Source organism: Centropristis striata, chromosome 8, assembly GCF_030273125.1.
Source record: "Centropristis striata isolate RG_2023a ecotype Rhode Island chromosome 8, C.striata_1.0, whole genome shotgun sequence".
In the NCBI taxonomy this organism is placed as follows: domain Eukaryota; kingdom Metazoa; phylum Chordata; class Actinopteri; order Perciformes; family Serranidae; genus Centropristis; species Centropristis striata.
Genome location: NC_081524.1, coordinates 40,296,610 through 40,318,858, shown reverse-complemented (window position 1 = coordinate 40,318,858; position 22,249 = coordinate 40,296,610). Strand labels below are relative to the sequence as shown.

The window sequence follows — 22,249 nt, the reverse complement described above, 5'->3', positions numbered from 1 at the left end:
TCATACATGGTTAAAAAAGCCATGATGGCCAAGCCATGATGTAAAAAAAGCAGAGAATTATGAAACAAAAATAACAAAAACAAACAAACAAAAAAAAAACGAAAAAAAAACGTACAATATACAAAATACATATACAAACACTTACGATACGATTAAGAAAAAATACAACATCACAACATAACATTTTATCATAACATCAAAACAACACAACAGGCTTATCTTTTAGTGTTGGCAGCTGGAGGTGTTGAAAAGCCACAATTTCAACTTTTTTGTGAAGGCCTTGTATGTTGCTAGCAGTTTAACCTCCTCAGGTACTGAGTTCACACACACTTGCACTCCTTACTGAGCAGGCCGACTTACTGAAAGTGCTCCTGACAGGAATATAACAGAGGAATATAACAGTCACCTCCAGTAACACGCTCAAGGCTTCTATTCAATAAATGTTAGTACTTTGTATGATACGGTTTATGGTGAGTGTAAACACAGTAATACACATGGTTACTGTCTGTTCTCGTCTGTATCAGGACCACTATGATTGGGGTTTGCGTGCTGTGAAGTCTGTTCTGGTTGTGGCAGGAGCTCTGAGAAGAAGAGACAAGAGCAGACCAGAGAATCAGGTGACTTACATGTCTATGTCATCACAGCCACAAAAAGAGGACTGGTTATCTTATCTGATCTATAAGTGAACTGTCCTTCCCAGGTGCTGATGCGTGCGCTGAGGGATTTCAACATGCCTAAAATAGTGACTGAGGATGTGACTATCTTCTTGGGGTTGCTGGGAGATCTGTTTCCCGGCGTGGAGGTGGAGAGAGAGAGAGACTGTGAATTTGAAAGAGCCATCCGAAAGACCACCCTGGAGCTCAGACTGCAGCCTGAGGAGACATTTATCCTCAAGGTTTGATATGATACCTGGTCAAAGCTTAGAGGGAAGATGTGTCACCTTTCATGTTAAAGTCAGTGCTGATTGGTAAATGTAGTCAATTGAAGCAATACTTTCCTTGGTGTGTGCTACACTACCGGTCAAAAGTTTTAGAACACCCCAATTTTTCCAGTTTTTTATTGAAATTCAAGCAGTTCAAGTCAAATGAACAGCTTGAAAGGGTCCAAAGGTAAGTGGTGAACTGCCAGAGGTAAATAAAAAAAGGTAAGCTTAACCAAAACTGAAAGATAATGTACATTTCAGAATTATACAAGTAGGCCTTTTTCAGGGAACAAGAAATGGGTTAACAACTTAACTCTATGGAGTCTTGGGCTATTTTGTCCATTTTTTAATTCTTTTCATGTCTTTTTTTAGTCATTTTGTGTCTTTTTTTAGTCATTTTGTGTCTTTTTTGGTCATTTTGTGTCTTTTTTTGTCATTTTGTGTCTTTTTTTAGTCCTTTAGTCCAACATAAAATGTGATTTTGAATCTTTTTTTTACTTTCAAAACACTATCATGCTCACTAAAGAATTTTAAATGTTGCAAATGTGCATTGATTTCAGAGTACACTGAGACATTAAACTGCATCATTTTCAATTAAATTCTGGAAAAGTTGGTGTGTTCTAAAACTTTTGACCAGTAGTGTATATTGACCGATATTTGTTTCTGGACATGTATTTCTGCAGGTGGTGCAGTTGGAGGAGCTGATGGCGGTGCGTCACTCGGTCTTTGTTGTTGGAAATGCAGGGACGGGGAAGAGCCAGGTTAGATTATATCGCCTGAAAAATTGTTAATAATTGCTCAGTTTCTTTTTGTTTGTAAGGTACAATAAACGATTTTAATCTTTTCAACAGATATTGAGAGTCCTCCATAAAACCTATGTAAACATGAAGAGAAAGCCTACATGGAATGACCTCAATCCAAAAGCAGTAGACAGAGATGAATTGTTTGGTTTCATCCATCACGCAACTCGAGAGTGGAAAGATGGTAAATAGAGCTGGATTTAAATAAGGATAACAACATTTAGAACCCATGAACCAGTGTGAACTCATACTTAATGTAATGAGAGCTTATAGCTTGTTATCTCAGCTGTTGTTTGCATTCTTCAGGTCTTCTTTCATCACTGATGCGAGAACAAGCAAACATCTCCCACTCAGGACCTAAGTGGATTGTGTTGGATGGAGACATTGATCCGATGTGGATTGAATCACTCAACACAGTGATGGATGACAACAAGGTTCCTCCCTCCTGTTCACTCATACACTATTGTACAACACATAGCAACCAAGGTGGTACAGATAGAAAAAGATGTTTCTTTTCCCCTCCGTTAGCAATCACTTCCTGGAGTGTGAGTACTTGGAGCTCTTTTTGTGGAGCAATGAATCATGTCACAGTGATCTTGAGCCTTGGAAATATTCTAAAGCAAGTCTGTCAAACCTGATGAAATATGAAGGTGTTTTCTTATCGTTTGGGCAGAGTCTTGTCTGTCATATTGACCATTCAAATCGTATGATATTTGGACACTGTAATGCTTAAAAATCTCTTTCAGGTGTTGACTCTTGCCAGTAATGAACGTGTGCCACTCACTTCCTCCATGAGACTGGTGTTTGAGATCAGCCACCTGAGGACGGCCACGCCTGCTACCGTCTCCAGAGCAGGAATCCTCTATGTGAACCAGCAGGACCTGGGCTGGACCCCGTGAGTCACACAGCTGGCATTTAACCCATAAGAACCCAGAGCCAGTTATCCTTAAAGGATGTGTTCTATAAGTGGACCACATAGAACACAATTCTGATGTTTTAAAAAAAAATACTACCCCTAAATGTCAAAGATCTGTGATGTGACATAAATGTTACATTGAGCGTTTATGGTCTTTATGTTTATGATATTTCTTATTTTAAAATAGAAAAAAAACTAGACACATTTTCTGCTTACAGAGACACAAATTTACCTTTTTCTTTTGCATCTCCACAACATATATCACATTTGTGACTTTAATTTGTTCAGGAAATCTGGTCAGAACAACTTAAATGCAATACAGGACATTAACGGATTAGAATTGTTAAATGGGTTGAAACTTAGCCTAGTAAGAAAAAATAAGCTTTTTAAGATTTTAAAGTCACTTCTTGTCAAAGTCCCATGACCACCACACCAGGGTGTTGAGTATACGTCTCTTAGGGATTTAACCCATTGAGGCCTGAAAAACCGCTGGGCGATTTTAAAATAAGCCTCTAATTTTCTGGAAATTCTGGAAAAATTCTGGGAAAAAAAAGTGTGAACTCTTCTACTAAAGAATAGATTTTCAGCCTCTGTAGCAGATAGAAATGAAATTCAAAAAGTATTTGAGAGCTTATACAAATACTACAAAACAACGTAAACGCTTTCCAGGCTTCAATGGGTTAATGAGTTAATGTGAAGCATAAAGCTGAATATGGGAGATTATAGAAGATTTAAAGTGTTTGTTACACGGGTGTCACCATGGGTTCTTATGGGTTAATAATCTCAAAGCATTTTGAGTTTTTCAATGCAATGCTGTATAATGTTCTATATCATCTTTTGTTGCCATTGAAGCCCATTTTCACCAATGTGATGGGGGTCGAAATAATGACTTACTTATTTTGAGATAATGACTTGCGTATCTTGAAATAAAGACAAAGTTTGTCAATAATGAAAAATGTTCTCAAAATAATGAGTAAATATCTCAAAAGGATAACAAAGTATCTCAAAATAAAGAGTGGGCATTTAAGGACAATGAGTCTTTTGAGAAGGTTTTCTCATTATTTAAGATACTAATACTATTATTTTGGGAATTATTATAATGACTAACAGGATACTTTTTATTTCGTCTTATTTTATTCTTCTACTGAGATGGGCTTCCATATGTTATACCAAGTGACTATGATGTGTAAATATACTGGACTCAAAAGACAAAGTCAGTGATTTGGATCCTGATCAGATCAGATTTAATGATTCCTTCCTGCTCAGGTACGTTGCCAGCTGGATTGACCAACGAGAACGACAGACAGAAAGGGCCCACCTCACCATACTGTTTGAAAAATATGTTCCTCGTTGTCTGGAACAGATGAGAAACACCTTCAAGACCATCACTCCCATTCCAGAAAACTCTATGGTGCAGGTAAAAAACACACAAGCATGTACAAAAGATCTATTTCAGTAAGAAAATCACAATTAAATAATTATTTTCTCCTCATTCAGACCCTCTGCACTCTGCTAGACTGCCTCCTAACACCAGAAAATATTCCCCCCGACTCTCCCCGAGAGCTCTACGAGACCTACTTCACCTTCGCCTGCATCTGGGCTTTTGGAGGGGCCTTGTATCAAGACCAGGTAGTACCAGGTTTAATTGGTTTAAAGTGGGTAAACTTGAGGTAGGGGTGGGCAATATGGCCCCAAAAGAACATCACGATATTTCAGGCTATTTTTGCGATAACGATATTCTTGACGATATTATGAAATACTTAAAAAGATATAGAAAATATGTTTTTTTAGTCTGTATAAATAAATAAAAATCTAAAATGTAGTGTGAAGTGCAAATCTCAACAGTTGCCAAATTTAAAAAAATATATGCGAAAATAATAAAAATAACCATTTAGGGGTTCCGGGGGCATATTTTAATGACATTTTGTAAAGGAGAATAAAGGTTCTTGTATGTTTTATTTAAGGCATCTTATTTTGACAGTCTTCTTGTAAGTTCTGTGGTGGATTCTGTTAACACACTGTGCTCTTATTTTGAAAGCTGCATGTGTTTAGCGACAGAGAGCAAGTAGCTTTTTGTGATTAAAACAACTTTAATTGTTAGCTAACGTTACGTTACGCATCTGTAATTCAAATTAACTGGGATATTAATTTGGATGCTAATTGTGGCTAGCCAAAAAAACCCAGGCATAAACAAAATGAATTTACTGGAAAACATGAACAGCCAACTCCTTAGAATGTCTTTAGAACAACCAAATGCTGAAAAAGACATTTTAAGGTGACCAAAATGTAAAACTAGACCATAATTTACAAAATGAACATCACGCTGAATTAAGGAGGACTTTAAACTGGTGATTTAGACCATAAACTCATTAGGAAAATGTTTACTGAGGTAGTAAATGAAGTGAGAAGTAGAGTAATTTTCTCATAGATTTCCATACAATCTGACTTATATTTGGGCCAGTATCTATCAGGATATAGCATGTTTTCTGGTAATTCAATAAATAGTCAATATGAAATAATCTTGCGGTGAAGCCTGTTTTTGTATTCTCCTTGGCGTTCAGTCCCAGCGAGGCAAGAATCCTTGGCTTTCTTTTTACTTTTTTACCCTTTTATTTGTCTTTTTTTATCTCTAACTCTGTTTTGGATTGAGTTTTTATTACTATTTTATTCTATTTTATTTTATTGTTTAACTGTTTTTAGTATTTTATTGTTTTCATTGTTTTTATTTATACCCAGATGTGTATGATTTATTCTATTTTAATAACTGTACAGCACTTTGGTCAACTGAAGTTGTTTTTAAATGACAATGACAGTGAAGCTTTGGTTTTATTTCTTGGGTCCTTGACAGAAATGATGCTTTTTTTTTATAGAAAAATGTATAACTGAGCTTTAGTAGTAGGCAATGTTATTGGGCAGTTTGTAATACTTGTAACTGGTGATAGTCCAGTTGGTTATCACTCTACTCATACCTTGATTTGTCTTTGTATTCTGTCAGGAAAGCATAAATATAGGGTGAGACGCAGCACAGTGCCTGCTGCTGACAGACGTGTCAAGATTGTCATGTGACCAAGAATAATTTAAGTGTAACTGTCAATGATTTGGAGTAATGGTGGGGTTGTCCTTTGAAATTATATGAATTAATGCATCATATTATATCTCCAATGATTTGTCCAGATGTATGATTACCAGATGGAGTTCAGTCAGTGGTGGACCAAAGAGATGAAGACGGTGAAGCTCCCGGCTCAGGGGACGGTGTTCGACTACTACCTGGACCCTCAAACCAAACGCTTCCTGCCCTGGAGCGACACTGTGCCTCCGTTTGAAATGGAGCCTTATGCACCATTACAGGTATAAGCTGCTATAAATAAGGCAGCTAATAACTCCAGAAATACAGACTTTTCAAAGCAATTTGACAAATAATCACATGCACAATCACAAGCAACCTTCTTTAAGACAAATAACCAAAAATGAACAATACAGTCATATTAAAAATGTACGTATGCCTCAGTGAACATAATAAGAGAGGCTAAAGTCCAATCATGAGGTTATGGCAGGGGTGCTCGAATGGATGATAGGTTTTCCACTGAGTCTGATTACCATCTAGTACACCCCATACCAGACTGTGTGGGGGTGAAGGCATGAGCAACAAGGCCTGAGCTATCACCCACGCTCTATTGTCTTTCTTTATGCTCCTGCGTACAGCTGTGAATGCTCCAAAGGCTCTTGCTGAGCCATAATTAGTGGGGTTTTGTTCTGAGCAAATGATGCTATTATGACAGAATAGTTGTGGTGTACTGGGGAAATACAAGAAATTATAAATCACATACAATTCACTGAACACATGTCTGTCAATAAATCACACTCAAAGAAAGCCATAATAACTATGTATGTTTCTGCTCTCTGTCTTCCTGCTGTTTCTATGATTGCAGGCTGTTCTGGTGCACACAGCAGAGACTGTGCGTCTTCGCTACTTCATGGACTTGTTGCTGGAGAGGAGACAGCCACTGATGCTGGTGGGGAACGCTGGAGTGGGAAAGACTGCACTTGTCAAGAACAAGTTTGACTGTCTGCCAGAAAGTTACATGACTACAAAAGTACCCTTCAACTACTACACTACCTCCCTCATGCTGCAGGGTGAGTGGGCCTTTCTGATTGTTTTAACTTCTGACTAGCACATCAAATAAACTGTAGCACCATCTGCTGGCAATGCTCTGGTTCAGAAACAGTTCACCCTCAGGTATCATCACAATCATTAGTTCAGTCTCATGACTTCCCCACATCTCCAAAACTGGTTTGACTAGTGTAAGATTATTCTTACACTAGATGCTTCTTTGAGGTTCATTACTAACTGTAAGATGTCCACTCACCATTGTGAATTATACTCTGGGGTAGGATGGCCTGCTCTGGCCACTCGAAGGGCTAGTCATTGGTATACTTTCATCTATAAGGCAATATTGGGACTGCTGCCTTCGTACATTTGCAGCTTAATTACTGTGAGAAATGCTGGATCTTATTCTCTTCGTTCACAAGATCAATTGTTGCTTTCTGTCCCTTCTGCTCTACAGAGTTGGGTAAAAGGGCATTTGTTTCCTCTGCACCTTATGCTGGAATATGCACCAGAAAGAATGGAAATTAACTGAATTTGTTACTTTGAGCACTTTTAAATCCAAACTAAGAGTTATTGAGGCCAATTCCATAACATGCACTAAATTCTCATGATGTGTTTAAGGTCTGTATGTTATGTAAATATGTAACTGTATTCTGTGTTTGCTGCCTCTTGGCCAGGGCTCCCTTAAAGAAAAATTGGTTCTTAATCTCAATGGGATATTCCCTGGTTAAATAAAGGTTAAATAATAAATAAATAAATTATTCTTTCTCTTTAAAAAGTTATTATTTGTCTGATGTGTGTATAGCTAGACTGTACAACACAAACACAACCTGAACATTTTTGCATAAATCTGCACTCTGCACATATCTCCACTTAAATTTGCACTAAGTTGTATATAGTATATTATTATTATTGTATATTTGTATATTGTTAAATGTCTTTTCTTAGATTGTTTATTCTTTATCTTTATCTTAAAAATTGTGTGAAACTTTGCGGCTGTAACAAAGAAATTTCCCCACTGTGGGATTAATAAAGTCAAATCTGAAATCTGAAATCTGAAATCTAACTGGAGTTGGCTGATGTTTTTTTGTGGTTTGCCTTCTCTTGTAGTGATTCTGGAGCAGCAGTTGGAGAAAAGAGCAGGCAGAAGCTACGCCCCCGTAGGAAACAGGAGGATGATCTATTTTATAGATGATATTAACATGCCAGCTGTCGACAGTTATGGAACAGTGCAACCTCACACACTGATACGTCAGCATCTGGATTATGGCCACTGGTGAGAAGACCCCACACACACAAAAATGTTTTAGTCCCACCATGAAACATTTTGTCAAAAGATGGTGTGTTCTGCTATTTAAACCAGGCTGTTTTCTTTGCTTTCTGCAGGTATGACAGGCAGAAACTGAGCTTGAAAGAAATACACAACACCCAGTATGTCGCCTGCATGAATCCAACTTCTGGAAGCTTCACCATCAACCCCAGGCTGCAAGTATGTTCTTTAGTATGGTTTAAAATAGATTAACATATGTGTGCATTAGTTCACAGTTTGTTATTTTAAAGCTCTCTTTGACTGAGGCACAGTTTATCCATTTATATGCTGTCAAGAATCTTGAGTCAGTGTGTTTTTATAGCAGAAATCTCTCAGAAACTCATTTCACTTTTGCAGAGAAAAAGGATTAGCATGGAGAAGAACCATCAATTACATTCCCTGTGTTGTTTGGAGCATAAACAAAACATGTAGCAGATTTCAACAGAATATTTAAACTGAAGTGGCAGCATGGTGAGGATGTATTTCAACCATGTAGGAATTATGTAAGAACTATTACTACTTATGCATCAAATTCAGAATAACTGTATACATTCACAAAACAACTAATCCTGTGTATCTTAAAGGATTTGCCGTTTTTTGCATTATGTTATTATTGCATTGGTTTATAGCATCACATTTTTTGGAATTTGGGTTGTACTGCAAAAAAGCCTGTAGCATGTAGTTTATATACGTATTTCCAGACAAATTAGGTTTAATTCATGACATATTTCAAGATTTAATGGTTAGATTGAAGTCATCCCTAAACTAAAATCTTTTAATAATAAAATGTGTTCCCTGGAATACTTGTTCTGATATTTGGTTCTGTCTTTCCTCTACAGAGACATTTCTCAGTGTTTGCGGTGAACTTTCCTTCTCGTGAGGCTCAGACGTCTATTTTCAGTCAGATCCTTTGTGGCCACCTGAAGCAGCAGCTCTTCAGTCCAGCGGTTCAGAGGAGCGCTGCAGCTGTGCTCCAAGCTGCCATAACGCTTCACCACAAGATGCTTCACAGCTTCCTGCCCACAGCCATCAAGTTTCACTACACATTTAATCTACGAGACCTGTCTAATGTGTTTCAGGTAGTACTATAGAAGCAGCGTTTAGTTTTTATGCACCAAATCTCTGGAACAAACTCCCAGAGAACTTGAGGTCTGCTGCAGCTCTCAGCTCTTTTAAATCAAGTCTGAAGACTTTTCTGTTTCCATTTTAACTTGTAATTTTTATTCATTCACTTTTAAATGTTTTATTCATTCACTTTTTTTTTTTTTTTTTTAATTCGCTTTTAAATGTCTTCTAATGTGTTTTATGTATTTTAATCTTGCCCCTGTGAAGCACTTTGAATGGCCCTGTGTCCGAAGCGTGCTATATAAGTAAACTTGCCTTGCCTTGCCTTGCCTAGTACTGATACTGAGCATTTTCTGCAATTGGACTATTGACTGAAAAAAGAAATATTCAGATGATTATCTGTGTTATTCAGGGCATCCTGTTCGCTGGGCCTGACAGTTTGGTGGAGAGCTCTGACCTGGCACTGCTGTGGCTCCACGAGTCCTGCAGAGTGTACTCAGACAGACTGGTGCATGTCAGGGACCTGCAGCTCTTCCGGAAGCTCCAGATGGAGACTGTGCATGAATGCTTTGAGGTGCAATACAGACTCTGATTTACACTAAACCGTATAAATTCACCTTATCTTCACCTTCAGATAGCAACACTGACTGAAATATTTCAATGATTTATTATGCTTGTCCTCTCCCAGGGACTGGAGGACAAAAAGGTGACGAAGCAGCCCCTCCTCTATTGCCACTTTGCCCAAATGGGCGATGAAGCCTCCTATGCTCCTGTTAGCGACTGGGCTACGCTCAGGTCCGTCCTATCAGACGCCCTGGAGAGCTACAATGAGCTCCATGCAGCCATGGACCTGGTGCTGTTTGAAGATGCCATGCAGCATGTGTAAGTAGAGCTGGTTCACATATTATCAGTATATTCTCATCATCGTAGTGCACTAACCTGCACTTTGTCTTTTGCCAAAAGTGACCATATTGGGACAAAAGGGGGTGGAGCTGGGGAACCATGAGCCATTAGCATAGTGAATGCTAAGCTACCAACTAATGCTAACGCTAGCTAGCTTGGTTAGCAAGGTGCATCAGTAATTCACGTTAACTGTAATATTAATTGGGATGCTAATTTTGGTTTGAGAAAAATAAGGTTAAAACAAAATGTAATAAATGAAAAAAATGAACAGCCGACTCCTTAGAATGTCTTAGTGTAACCAAATGCTGCAGACATTTAGGGTGAAAATGCTTCACTTTAATGATCTGAACACCTAAAACAAGGTCAGGTCTATTTAAATAAACATAATGCCATGGATATGCTATGCCACTATCCTGATTGACAGGTTGCCGTGGTAGCGCCTCGTCAATCACAAAGTAGCTGCACCCAGAAGCATAGCCTTTTTTCTATTTTACTCTATATGGGACCACATATGGACATCATGCTGTATTAAAGAAATCACAGATGTTTACATAGGTAATAAATATTTATATATAATTTAAAGTATTTAAGCATTGCCTGCACTTTTCAGACATGGTGTTTGTCTGTGTGACAGTTTAATGCAGAAAGGAAAGTTAATATCATGTGAGTTGTTGTTGTATGTTAAAAGCCTCTATGCAGCTGATGTTTAATGACAGCCTGTGTATTTTTATATTTGATTGGACCAAGTTGTTCCGTGTTGTTCCCAGCTGTCACATCAGTCGTATCCTGGAGTCTCCGCGGGGTCACGGGTTACTGGTCGGGGTCGGGGGCAGTGGGAAGCAGAGCCTGACCCGTCTGGCTGCCTACATGTCCTCTGTGGAAGTCTTCCAGATCACCCTGAGGAAGGGTTATACCATCCAGGACCTCAAGGTAAATATTGTTATTAAAAGTTTATCATAAGAATTATTTTATGAAAATGTATAACCTGTAGTAAGTAACCTCGTTGCTGTTACACTCCTGAACAATTCACTTAAATCAAAGTTTCTTGGAAAACAATCCAGAGATTAATTTTCTTTTTTAACTCATGCAATTCAGTTTTATTCAGCTTCCCCACAGGAAATACTTGTCAGATATTATTTAAAGCCACTGGGAAATGTTTCAATATCTCATTGATGAAGCAAGTGTGTCAATTTAATCATTTAATACCCCTTTAAAGAATCAAGGCAGTATCATGGTAATTGCGTTATCTCATTGATTATTGTTGATTTGAACTCCATATCAGCATGATATTGTACAGTAGGTGTCCATTCATGGCTGTGTGGTTTTATTTAGATGGATCTGGCAGGTTTGTTCTTAAAGACTGGAAAGAGGAACCAGCGTGTTGCTCTGCTGCTGACTGATGCTCAGATACCTGATGAGCGCTTTCTGGTCATAATTAATGACTTACTAGCATCAGGTAAGACCCGAACTCCACAAACATCTTCCTGTGTTTGTGCTTTGTCTGCCTTCGAATATTGATCACTACAGCCTGTCAGTATGTGATTATGAGTGTTCCTTTCCCTCCAGGAGAGATTCCTGAGCTCTTTAATGAGGAGGAGGTTGAAGGTATTGTGTCGGCTGTGAGAGGAGAAGTCCGAGCTTCAGGACTTGTTGACAGCAGAGAGAACTGCTGGAGGTTCTTCACTGACCGAGTCCGGCTCCAGCTCACGGTCAGTCTACTCTTTGAGACATTATTCACCACTGCTTCTTGCATATTAGCCTCAAGAATGAAAGTTACTCATATGTATGTTCTCTTTTACTGTGATGATGCCGAGGTGAGCTGCTTTCCGCCAACATCAGACTGTGAAAGACTGAAGCGTTTGATTCGGGTCATGCAAAGTTTTAGATTTATAAATTAAAAATATTGATTATTACACAATTTTGGACCATTATTGTTACCATTGCCATTTGGGAAAACTAGAGCAGATAATAAAAAACAACACCCAAAGAAATTTTAGACAAAGTCCTGTGGGGACCAAATTCGATCATTAGGTCTGAGAAAGGTCATTCAGTTCGTTCACATTTTATATCAATTCAGCTTAAGCGGTGCCAAAAAAAACAGCTTGGGAGCCGTGCCTCAGCCTTGTAATGGTGGAGAAAACCTGAACATCATATTGTTTCATCATAAGATGTTGCCACTTTTACGATAGGACATTTGTAACTACCAAACTATTGATAATACTAATATTATTTTCAATTATAACATTTTAACATGACAGCAACGACTTGTTACTCATATCGTCTGTATAAACCCTTTTTAAAGACTTCTTAAATCAAGAGATGTTTTTTTTATTGGCTTGAATATGAATATTATATATGTATATTTTTGGACATTTTTGGAGCAACACTGCTGTTCATACTTACACATTTTGTCTGTAGACTGAGCTAACCTTGTTGTTTTGCTCCCCTACCAGCAAGAATAGTTCAGATTCTGTTAGCAATTGAAGTGGAAGACACATAAAATGACCAAATGTCCAAATTGGAAACACAAATTAGATCACTGTGCATTCACAGCCAACATTCACAACAAGAAATTAATGAAAATCTTACACATATTCTAGCATGTTTGAGCTACAAAATTAAAAGCACAGCTGCTGTGTAGTGTTATTAAATATGTTTGACAGGCTGAATTAACTGAGCCAGACAAACTGGGGGGTTAAAAGGAAGGAAATTCTTGTCTCAGTACCCATGTATGCCGTCCAGCTAATCCCTGCGCCAGGGCCTCTGGTAGCGTCACCGTCTGCTGCAGCCAACTGGGAATGTGGCTGCCTGTCCGCATGCCAAAGCCATGAAAGTGGGGGCGCAGAAGGCTGCCAGTTCTGGGTTTCCCTTTTGGAGGCATCTGCGGCATGGATGACCTGTGTTGATTCTCCTATGTGCACTTGGCTGTTTATCTGGTCATGCTCCAGTATGGGGATGCACATGTTTGTACAGACCTGTTTCTGTAAATGTGCGTAGGTGACTCTTTGTTTCCCTGCTTCTTCCGTGTAGGTGGTTCTGTGTTTGTCTCCGGTGGGCAGCAGCCTCCGTGTTCGGGCCCGTCGGTTCCCCGCTCTGGTCCAATGCACCACCATCGACTGGTTCCATCCCTGGAGCTCAGAAGCTCTGCAGTCAGTCAGCTACAGGTTCATCCAGGAGATTCAAGGCATTGAGGTCAGCTCTCTCTCATCGTAACAGGCAAATTCTGAATGAAATGTTTTTTGGTGACTCCCTGCTTCCCACCGTACTTGTGAGAACTATGTAATATTATTACAAAGAAGATTATTATCTGTCAGGGATGCATCTATGGATGTGACACACAGAACAGTTGCTGTGTTCCAATCCCCATACTTCCATGAGTACACTTAAACGCAGTACACTACCCGCACTTACTAGGTACGCAGATTTCAGCAGGTGAGTGTTGTTCCAAATCTAATACTCCGTGGTGAACTTACCGGAAATGACGCTTGCGACGGCCGCCGCGGCTCGTCACACGCGGAAAACTTCCGGCTTTAAATGGCGAATAAATTCTCCTTTGTGTTGTTTAATCTTTACTTCTACAATCCTGCAATATGGCTCCATTAACGCAGCAAATGTGGAGAATGCACCGGCGTCGTCGGCCGCCATTACAAACATTTTTTTCGAGCTGAGCGGCTCTGCCTGGCTCCGCCTCTTCCGCTACGTAGACAAGATGGCGGCCGTTGAGTGCGTATAATGTACGTCGTTCCACACTCAGCGTTTTGACCGTTATGAGGGCAACATCCGGGTCCTTTAGGTTCACTTCTTTTCACCGCGATCGGAATCGGAACACCCTGCGTACTCAAACTAAGTATAGTAAGTACGGGAAGTATGGGGACTGGAACACAGCACCTGCTTTCCACCGTACTCGTGTGAACTATGTAATATTATTACTAAGAACATTATTATCTGCCAGGGATGCATCTATGGATGTGACACACAGTACAGTGTCGTTCCTGCGTTAGCTATGTAGCCTCCTATTCCAGACTGAGTTGGACTTTAATGTACACCTTCTAATTACTACAGTGCAGCTGGATTAACTTTTCCATAGATCCCTCATCATTAGTTCTCTGCTGAAGTGCTGACAAATTGCTGAACACATGCCTGGAGACTCACAGTGAGTGCAGCATATCATTGTTTTCCATCATAGCAGTGGAACGATCACAACCCAGGATCATTTATGTTAATGAGAGAAGAGTGATTAAGCACATAACGAGCCTCTAAGGAGGCACAGCTGTCACAACCAGGAAGTGTCATCACGTATGAGAACATGTGCCAGACTATTACTTTCCACTGTTGGTGTGTGTGTGTGTACATCTGTCCATGTGGGGAAGTTTATGTGCAGCAAAAACTGCGTTGCAATAGTATCTGTAGTACTTAAGAAGCTATGGTATTATCAGAGCATTAGTATATAATCACTCAGTTTATTACGCATGATCTGAAGTACAGACAGAATAGAATAGTTAATGGTAGGGCAGAGACTGTGGTAGAAGTAGTAGAGGCAACTTTAGCACTAATATTATTAGAGGGAGTAATGATTGTCACAGCAGCTGTAGTAGACCAGTATTTAAGCCGTGGCTGCTAGATTCTGGCAAAAATCATATTCATGATTTAGTTAATACGATTACAAATTGACTTTTGAAACAGCATGCATTTAGTGAACCTTTGAAAAAGAACTTCAAATATATAATATACTTAAACTACAAAAAAATACATTCAGTATATATATATATATATATAACTAAAATAAACTAGATCAGATATCTTATAGAATAGATATTCAACAAGATGGTTTTTAGATTATGTATGTATGTTTTCTGTTTTTAGCTGTTTTTCTTTTTTTTTTATCCTTTTTATAATTAGAATGTTATGCTTTTAACCTGTAGCACTTTGAGATTTCCTGTAATGTAAAGTGCATTACAAATAAAATGTATTATTATTATTTATTATTAACATTTGCTTAAACTATATTTAACATATTTCATCAAATTTTTCATCAGATAAAACAAGATATAGATTTATGAACACGCTACCATGGGCATTTAAAAAAAAGAATCTGACATGTCATAGACCAACGAGAAAAACAAGAAAATAATCAGTGGATGAATCAATAAAAAAACAATATTCGCAGCCCTAGTAGTAGAAAAGTTGTAGTAGTAAAATAATAATGAGGGTGAGGACTTGATGATTCACTTCTTGTGGATGCAGAAAGGAACATATAAGTTAATGTGAATTATGATAAAATGTTTTGGGAAGCTGTAAAAAAAACGGCATGTGAGACATTTCTGTGTATTTAAAGTCATTAATGATTGTTTATCTTCTTAAAGAGGCTCGGAAACAAGAAATGATCATTTATTTAAAGTTAGAAATGCACAGCCCACTAATAGTTGTTACACACGGACAATCAATGAAAACTTCTTTCGCATCTCAACTGAACATAGCACGCTTTGTCAAAAAGCATTATGTCAGATCTTAATTAATAATGATTTTTTTCCTACTGGCTTGGTGATCATTAACAATGGCTTTTTGTGAGTTATGGTTAGGTTTGATCCTTGTATTGTCTGCTCATTTGTTTTTGCTTTAATTGATCGCTAACTGTATGATTAATAGGAGCTGTGTGTCATTGAGTCGTGCATGATGAATACCTAGCAGGAATATAGTCCACAGCCACTGTAGACAGTGTTAGAAAGTTGGAGGACAGCAGAGATAATGTAAACAGTGTGCATGTTTTACAGGCTGCATGTCACTAGTCTAAACACATTATTTTCACAGAGGTCTCAAAGCCTAATCATTCCTGCTAGCTGCACCTAAATTTCAGATTGAGTAAGTCAGGGCCGGCCAAGTAAGATGGCAAAACTTGTAGATGAATTTAAAATTTATGAAGATAATATTTCAGTCCCCATCAGGTTGGGGATGTTAAACTCTACTCAATTCAGCTTCCCCTGTTCTCCCCTCTCCCCCCTTGTCTGCTTATTTTTACAGCCTGCCGTCCAGGAATCCATCAGTCTTTTCATGGCCTACGTTCACACCAGTGTCAACCAGGCAAGTGAAAAATACCAGCGCAATGAGAAGAGGTACAATTACACCACCCCCAAGAGCTTTCTCCAGCAAATCACCCTGTACAGAAACCTTCTGGAGAAGAGCCGGGCTCAGCTCCAGCACAAGATGAACCGGCTTGACAGCGGCCTTCAAAAGCTCCAAACTACTGCTGCTCAGGTAAACGGCTTTATTATATACTGTAGGGGGTTACATTAGGCTCTGAGGCAGTAAAACTAGCAATAGTGCTAGTCTTTGAATTGAACTATGTGGGGTATTTCCTGAAATTAAGTATATTACACACTGAAGTATGTATAATCATTTCTTCTCCATTTCAGGTTGAGGATCTAAAAGCTAAATTGGCATCCCAAGAAGCTGAACTGACCTTTAAAAACCAGAATATTGAGGCTCTAATTACCAAGATTGGACTGCAGACTGAGAGGGTTAGCAGCAAGAGAGAGGCTGCAGATGTCGAGGCACAAAAGGTGAAATCTCCTGTTGCATATTGGTTTTTATTCGCTTACTGGCAGGATACTTTTCATACAAAGCAGTTCACTTCTGTAGAATTTATGTATTTTAACAAACTTTATTTCAGAATATTAATTCAGGCTTGGACATTTTAGAAGTTTGGAATATATAACATTCAGAGGGTGTACAACTACAATTATGCAGGACAAATAAAATCATTAAAATAATATGCAAAGTAGATAGATAGATAGGTAGATAGATAGATAGATAGATAGATAGATAGATAGATAGATAGATAGATAGATAGATAATACAATAAAATACAATACAATAAAATACTGAGGTAGCATAAATAAAAACAACAATAGAAAAAAAAACACAGAATAGAACAAGGACACTTAAGAAGTTAAAAAGAAGAACATCAGTTGGTAGGATGGTTGGCAAGATGATGGTAATAATTAAACTGATATGATATGATGGCAACAATGCTATAGTGACTAGACGGTATATAATATATATAATATAATATGTAATAATAGATAACAATATAAAAATAAAATGAAAAATATAAATAAAGTAAAAATTAGTAAAATAATATGATATATTATTATATTATATATTATATTATTATGTAATAATAATAGTAATAATAATAATAATAATAAATAAATAAGGCCGGTATAATAATAATAGTAGTATATTACAGTATATAATAATAATAGTAATAATATTAATAATAATAAATAAATAAGGCCGGTATAATAATAGTAGTAGTATATTACAGTATATAGTAATAATAGTAATGGCAGCAACAGTATATATAATAATAATAACAGTAATAATATTAATAGCATAGCAAAGTGTCGTGCGTACACAAATAAACTAAGATAATCATTGTTTAAAAGGGAAAAAAGATAAATAAATGGTGGTATGTTGCTAGATGTCTAGAGCTCAAGCCCTTATCCACCAGCGTAGCAAAGTGTTTGTACATGTAGTTGATTATGTTGCTTCTGTGCAGGTTGCAGTGATCCAGGCAGAAGTCTTAGTCAAACAGAGAGACTGTGAGAACGACCTGGCCAAGGCAGAACCATCACTGGCAGCAGCCACAGCAGCTCTGGACACCCTCAACAAGGTGCTTCACTTCATCAGACAACACAAGGATAGATAGATAGAGAGACAGACAGACAGACAGACAGACAGACAGACAGACAGACAGACAGACAGACAGACAGACAGACAGACAGACAGACAGACAGACAGACAGACAGACAGACAGACAGACAGACAGACAGACAGACAGACAGACAGACAGACAGACAGACAGACTTTATTTATCCCAAGCTGGGAAATTACAGTGTAGCAGCAGCATTACACACAGAGACAATGACAACACAATTAAATAATTAAATAAAAACAACAACCTAGGCATACTTCAAGCAATAAAATATAAAAATACAATAAAATGTAATGTAAAAATACAAATAAAGTGTCTAAAGACGGAGTATGTATTAAGGAGTAGAATTCCAGTGCAGAATAAATATGAATATGCAGTATAGAAATGTTGGTGCTATGAAACAAATAAGGTGCAATGCACAGTGTGCATAAAAAACACATAAAGTGCATAACGACGGTATGTAATGAACCAGACTATTATTTGTTATTGTACAGTGTGATGGCATGTGGCAGGAAAGATTTTTTGTATTTGTCCCTATGACAGCGGAGCTGGAGCAGCCTGTGAGAGAAGCTGCTGTTTTTCTACTGTGTGATGGAGAGACATCAAGTCTCCAGTCACTTTAAAGGCAATATCATTTCTACAATTCTGTTTCTAGGTGAATCTGACGGAGCTGAAGGCCTTCCCCAACCCTCCACCAGCAGTGATCAACGTAGCAGCAGCTGTGATGGTGCTGCTGGCTCCTCGTGGTCGGGTGCCGAAGGATCGGAGCTGGAAGGCGGCGCGGGCCTTCATGGGCAAGGTTAAGCTGTCAGCGTGTCAATCACATCTGCCTGATTAATGCCAATCTAATTTGTATGTGGGCCTTGACCCTAACCCTGTCCACAGCTCCCCAACGCTCACATTACAGCTGTATGGCTCCATGAATATGCTCACTCTGCAGGGAGCAAGTGCTTCGACCTGCTTTCTAACCATTATATCAGCTATTAACGCACATGCAGCCATAAAAGGATGTATTTGGTTTTTAAAATGGCTGTATAATTTTGCATGAAATGGAGGTCAATTATTTCGTTTCCAAACATTTTCTTGGCTTAGAAGGTTTTTAAATGTTTTTATTGGGTTATCTGAATTATCCATCCATCCATTTTCAGCTGTTTATCCCAGCCGCAGGCCAGACGTCCCTCCCCCCGGACATAAATTAGTTAATGTATATGCATCAGATACATACCAGTTATACGCATGATTAAAAAATAACATAGGTGTAGGTAGGCATCAGGTGGAAAAAGTAATTGCCAATTGCCATTCAGTGGAAAAAAATACAATGATTTTAAAACTTAAAAAATCCTTCATATTCAGGATATATCATTTTTTTTATTTTATATGCATATCTAAACGCATTCGCTAGTCGGTTTTAGAAGCTGATGCTTTTTCATTATGATGATAAAGGGTTTGTTTTCTTCCACTTCTTCCAGTCAATTGCCAGAAAGGAAAATAGTATTGGTTCATACCAATTTCATTCATACATTTTACATAACAACAGAGATCATATCATTTGTGTGGAGTTCTGTGCCACTGCCAAACTTTTCCTGGAAACATGTAAACATAAATCCTTTCATTTTGAGTGATTTTGCAGGAAATTGCATCCTGGGAAAGGCATCAGTAATTACTGTATAGAAATAATAAAAATAATCTCCCTGATGGTCTGGTGTTCTTATGTGGGTTATACAGATGCATTAATATTAAATTAAGACTGTTTCATATATAGTTAAAAACTGGTTTAATTTGTTTTGACGTTGGACATGTTCTGCATGTCTCTCATTTTAGATTTTTTATTAATATGTACTTTGTACTTGCAGCTGATTTTAGACAGGTATATCCCAGCTATTAACATATCCCCTATATTTGTGTTAACATCTGTCAGGTGGATGATTTCCTGCAGGCCCTGGGGTCGTATGACAAGGAGCACATCCCTGAGGTCTGTCTGACTGTGGTGAAACAAGAATATCTCAGAAAACCGGAGTTCCACCCTGATCTAGTTCGCACCAAATCTACAGCAGCAGCTGGTCTCTGTGCCTGGACGATTAACATCGTCAGATACTACGAGGTCAGACAACTCAAAACTTTACTAAATAAGTTGTGGTTATGATAAATGTTGATACATTATCTTGTTTATTTTCTGCAAGGTTTATTCTTTATTATGCATTTTTTTCTGTAAAGTATGCCTCCTTATTTGCAGATTTATTGTGAGGTCATTCCAAAGAGACATGCTCTATCTCAAGCTAATGCAGAACTAGAAACCGCAACAGCCAAAATGTTAGCAGTTCAGAAGAAATTGGCGGTGAGTGCAATGTTATTATTATACTTCATTAAGTCACTTTGTCTAAAAGTTAGATTTTTGTAACGGTATCTAATTTTTCATGACTTGGTTTTTATGTTCTTTCTCCAGGATCTTGACGCCAGCCTCCAGAGCCTGACAGTTCAGGTTGAAAGGGCTACAGCTGAGAAAATCAGCTGTCAGGAGGAGGTGACGCGGACCAACCAGACCATAGAGCTGGCCAACCGGCTGGTCAAGGGCCTTGAGGTAAACAAGGAGAAATATAGGAGTTAGTTGGTGTCATTGGGGCTGACCTGGCAGAAAGTAAACTGTCACTTTGCCGGAGCCATGCATGGAGAGGCGCTGGTAATCAAACTGCATCAGTAATCTGGACTAGAAGTTGTTATGTCCTGGCACGCTCGCCTGACAGTTGTGTGAGTAGATCACGCAAAGGGAGATTTTACAGCCTGGCTCAGGGACTTGTGAGACAGGTAGAGAGGGCTGGACCGCAGGAACGCATGGCTGAACTGGGCAACTGGCAGCCTGAACGCTTTCCAAATGAAGAACGGAGAGAGATGCTACACTAACACTAACACTGCTACAGTCACTGCAGCAGAGAGGTTATGTACAGAGTGTGTGTATGTGTGTGTGTGTTTACTGTATACATGGGATGTGTGTATGTTCTAGTTTACAATAATAATAATAATTCATTCTCACATATTCTCGAACAAATTAAGAAAGTATCAGGGGTTCCATTCCAAGTTATGGAATATTTATAGATAGATAGATAGATAGATAGATAGATAGATAGATAGATAGAGAGATAGAGAGATATGCTTTATTTATCCCAAGCTGGGAAATTACAGTGTAGCAGCAGCATTACACACAGAGACAATAACAACACAATTAAATAAGAACAACCTAGGCATACTTCAAGCAATAAAATATAAAAATACAATAAAATACAATAAAATGTAATGTAAAAATACAAATAAAGTGTCTAAAGAAGGAGTATGTATTAAGGAGTAGAATTCCAGTGCAGAATAAATATGAATATGCAGTATAAAAATGTTGGTGCTATGAAACAAATAAGGTGCAATGAACAGTGTGCATAAAAAACACATAAAGTGCATAACGACGGTATGTAATGAACCAGACTATTTGTTATTGTACAGTGTGATGGCATGTGGAAGGAAAGATTTTTTATATATATAAATGTTGAATATTTGTATAATTTGTTGAATATTATAATATTCTGCGTTCCTGTGCATGCATTTTTCAGGCTATAGCATCCATTATCTTTGTAGATGCTAATATGAAATAAAAGATGGCCATTTCAGTGGCCATTTTGTAAGTTTTCTTATTCCAGAAAATAAATGTGGTTTGCATGGAACAGCTTGGCTTTTAAGCATATCAAGATAAATGTTTTGTCTTTATGGCATTGACCTGGAAGCAATAGTGTTCAGACTAATAAATCAGGCCGTCTATATTTAATCATTAACTTACCTCAAAGCCTCAACAGCTGTTGGAAATTAACAACGTCTCACCCCAGACTGAGTGATATTACAGGCAATCCATAATACATTAGAGTAAAATTATAGTGATTTTTAACTGTCTGAGAATTTATTATGTGACATATTCTAGATCCACAGCCCCTTGTAAGAAAATGCCATGCATGATTTATTGTTGTAGTGCTGTCACAGTCATAGTATTGAAGGTTTAAATGAATGCTAAATTGATGCAGAGTGAATCTACAGCTAACTTCCAAAGCTGTTTTAAGGGAATTGCAGTTGTATGCTTTACTGCTTACATCTTCTTAATTTGGACAATAAATGTTGTGGGTAGTTGCCCAGCACGAACATTTCCCTGCCGTATAGATTCTTCCTCAGTTCTTCAGTTTAAACTGTCTTCAGATGGGATGACAGCCTTCTCCTGGTAAATAAGCTCTTTTAAATGATATTGAAGCCTGCTCTTTGTGTCTTGCAGTCAGAGAAGCAGCGCTGGTCCCAGGCGGTCGTTGAGTACGAGAAGCAACAGGAAACTCTGTGTGGTGACGTCCTCATCACTGCAGCATTCGTCTCCTACATGGGTTACTTCACCAGACCGTACCGTGTGGAGCTCCTTAACAACGCATGGATCCCTTTCCTTCAGTCTCAGAAGGTAAGGCCAGGCTATGTATTGTTTAAAGAGATATCACCCTT

General features: G+C 38.2%; 1 protein-coding gene across 1 annotated transcript in view; it reads left to right on the top strand.

The window, feature by feature from the left end:
- si:dkey-233k19.3 (dynein axonemal heavy chain 11) overlaps positions 1–22,249 on the top strand; it is a 64,107-nt gene that overhangs the window by 18,851 nt on the left and 23,007 nt on the right. Inside the window, 27 exon segments of the mRNA XM_059339281.1 lie at positions 525–617; positions 701–895; positions 1,606–1,683; positions 1,774–1,906; positions 2,029–2,156; positions 2,469–2,617; positions 3,905–4,055; positions 4,136–4,267; positions 5,813–5,986; positions 6,568–6,772; positions 7,857–8,022; positions 8,133–8,235; positions 8,895–9,134; positions 9,533–9,694; positions 9,809–10,002; positions 10,791–10,953; positions 11,356–11,479; positions 11,590–11,732; positions 13,054–13,215; positions 16,042–16,275; positions 16,434–16,580; positions 17,582–17,695; positions 18,393–18,536; positions 19,656–19,838; positions 19,971–20,072; positions 20,181–20,315; positions 22,035–22,208. Coding sequence (XP_059195264.1) covers positions 525–617; positions 701–895; positions 1,606–1,683; positions 1,774–1,906; positions 2,029–2,156; positions 2,469–2,617; positions 3,905–4,055; positions 4,136–4,267; positions 5,813–5,986; positions 6,568–6,772; positions 7,857–8,022; positions 8,133–8,235; positions 8,895–9,134; positions 9,533–9,694; positions 9,809–10,002; positions 10,791–10,953; positions 11,356–11,479; positions 11,590–11,732; positions 13,054–13,215; positions 16,042–16,275; positions 16,434–16,580; positions 17,582–17,695; positions 18,393–18,536; positions 19,656–19,838; positions 19,971–20,072; positions 20,181–20,315; positions 22,035–22,208 — 4,128 coding nt within the window.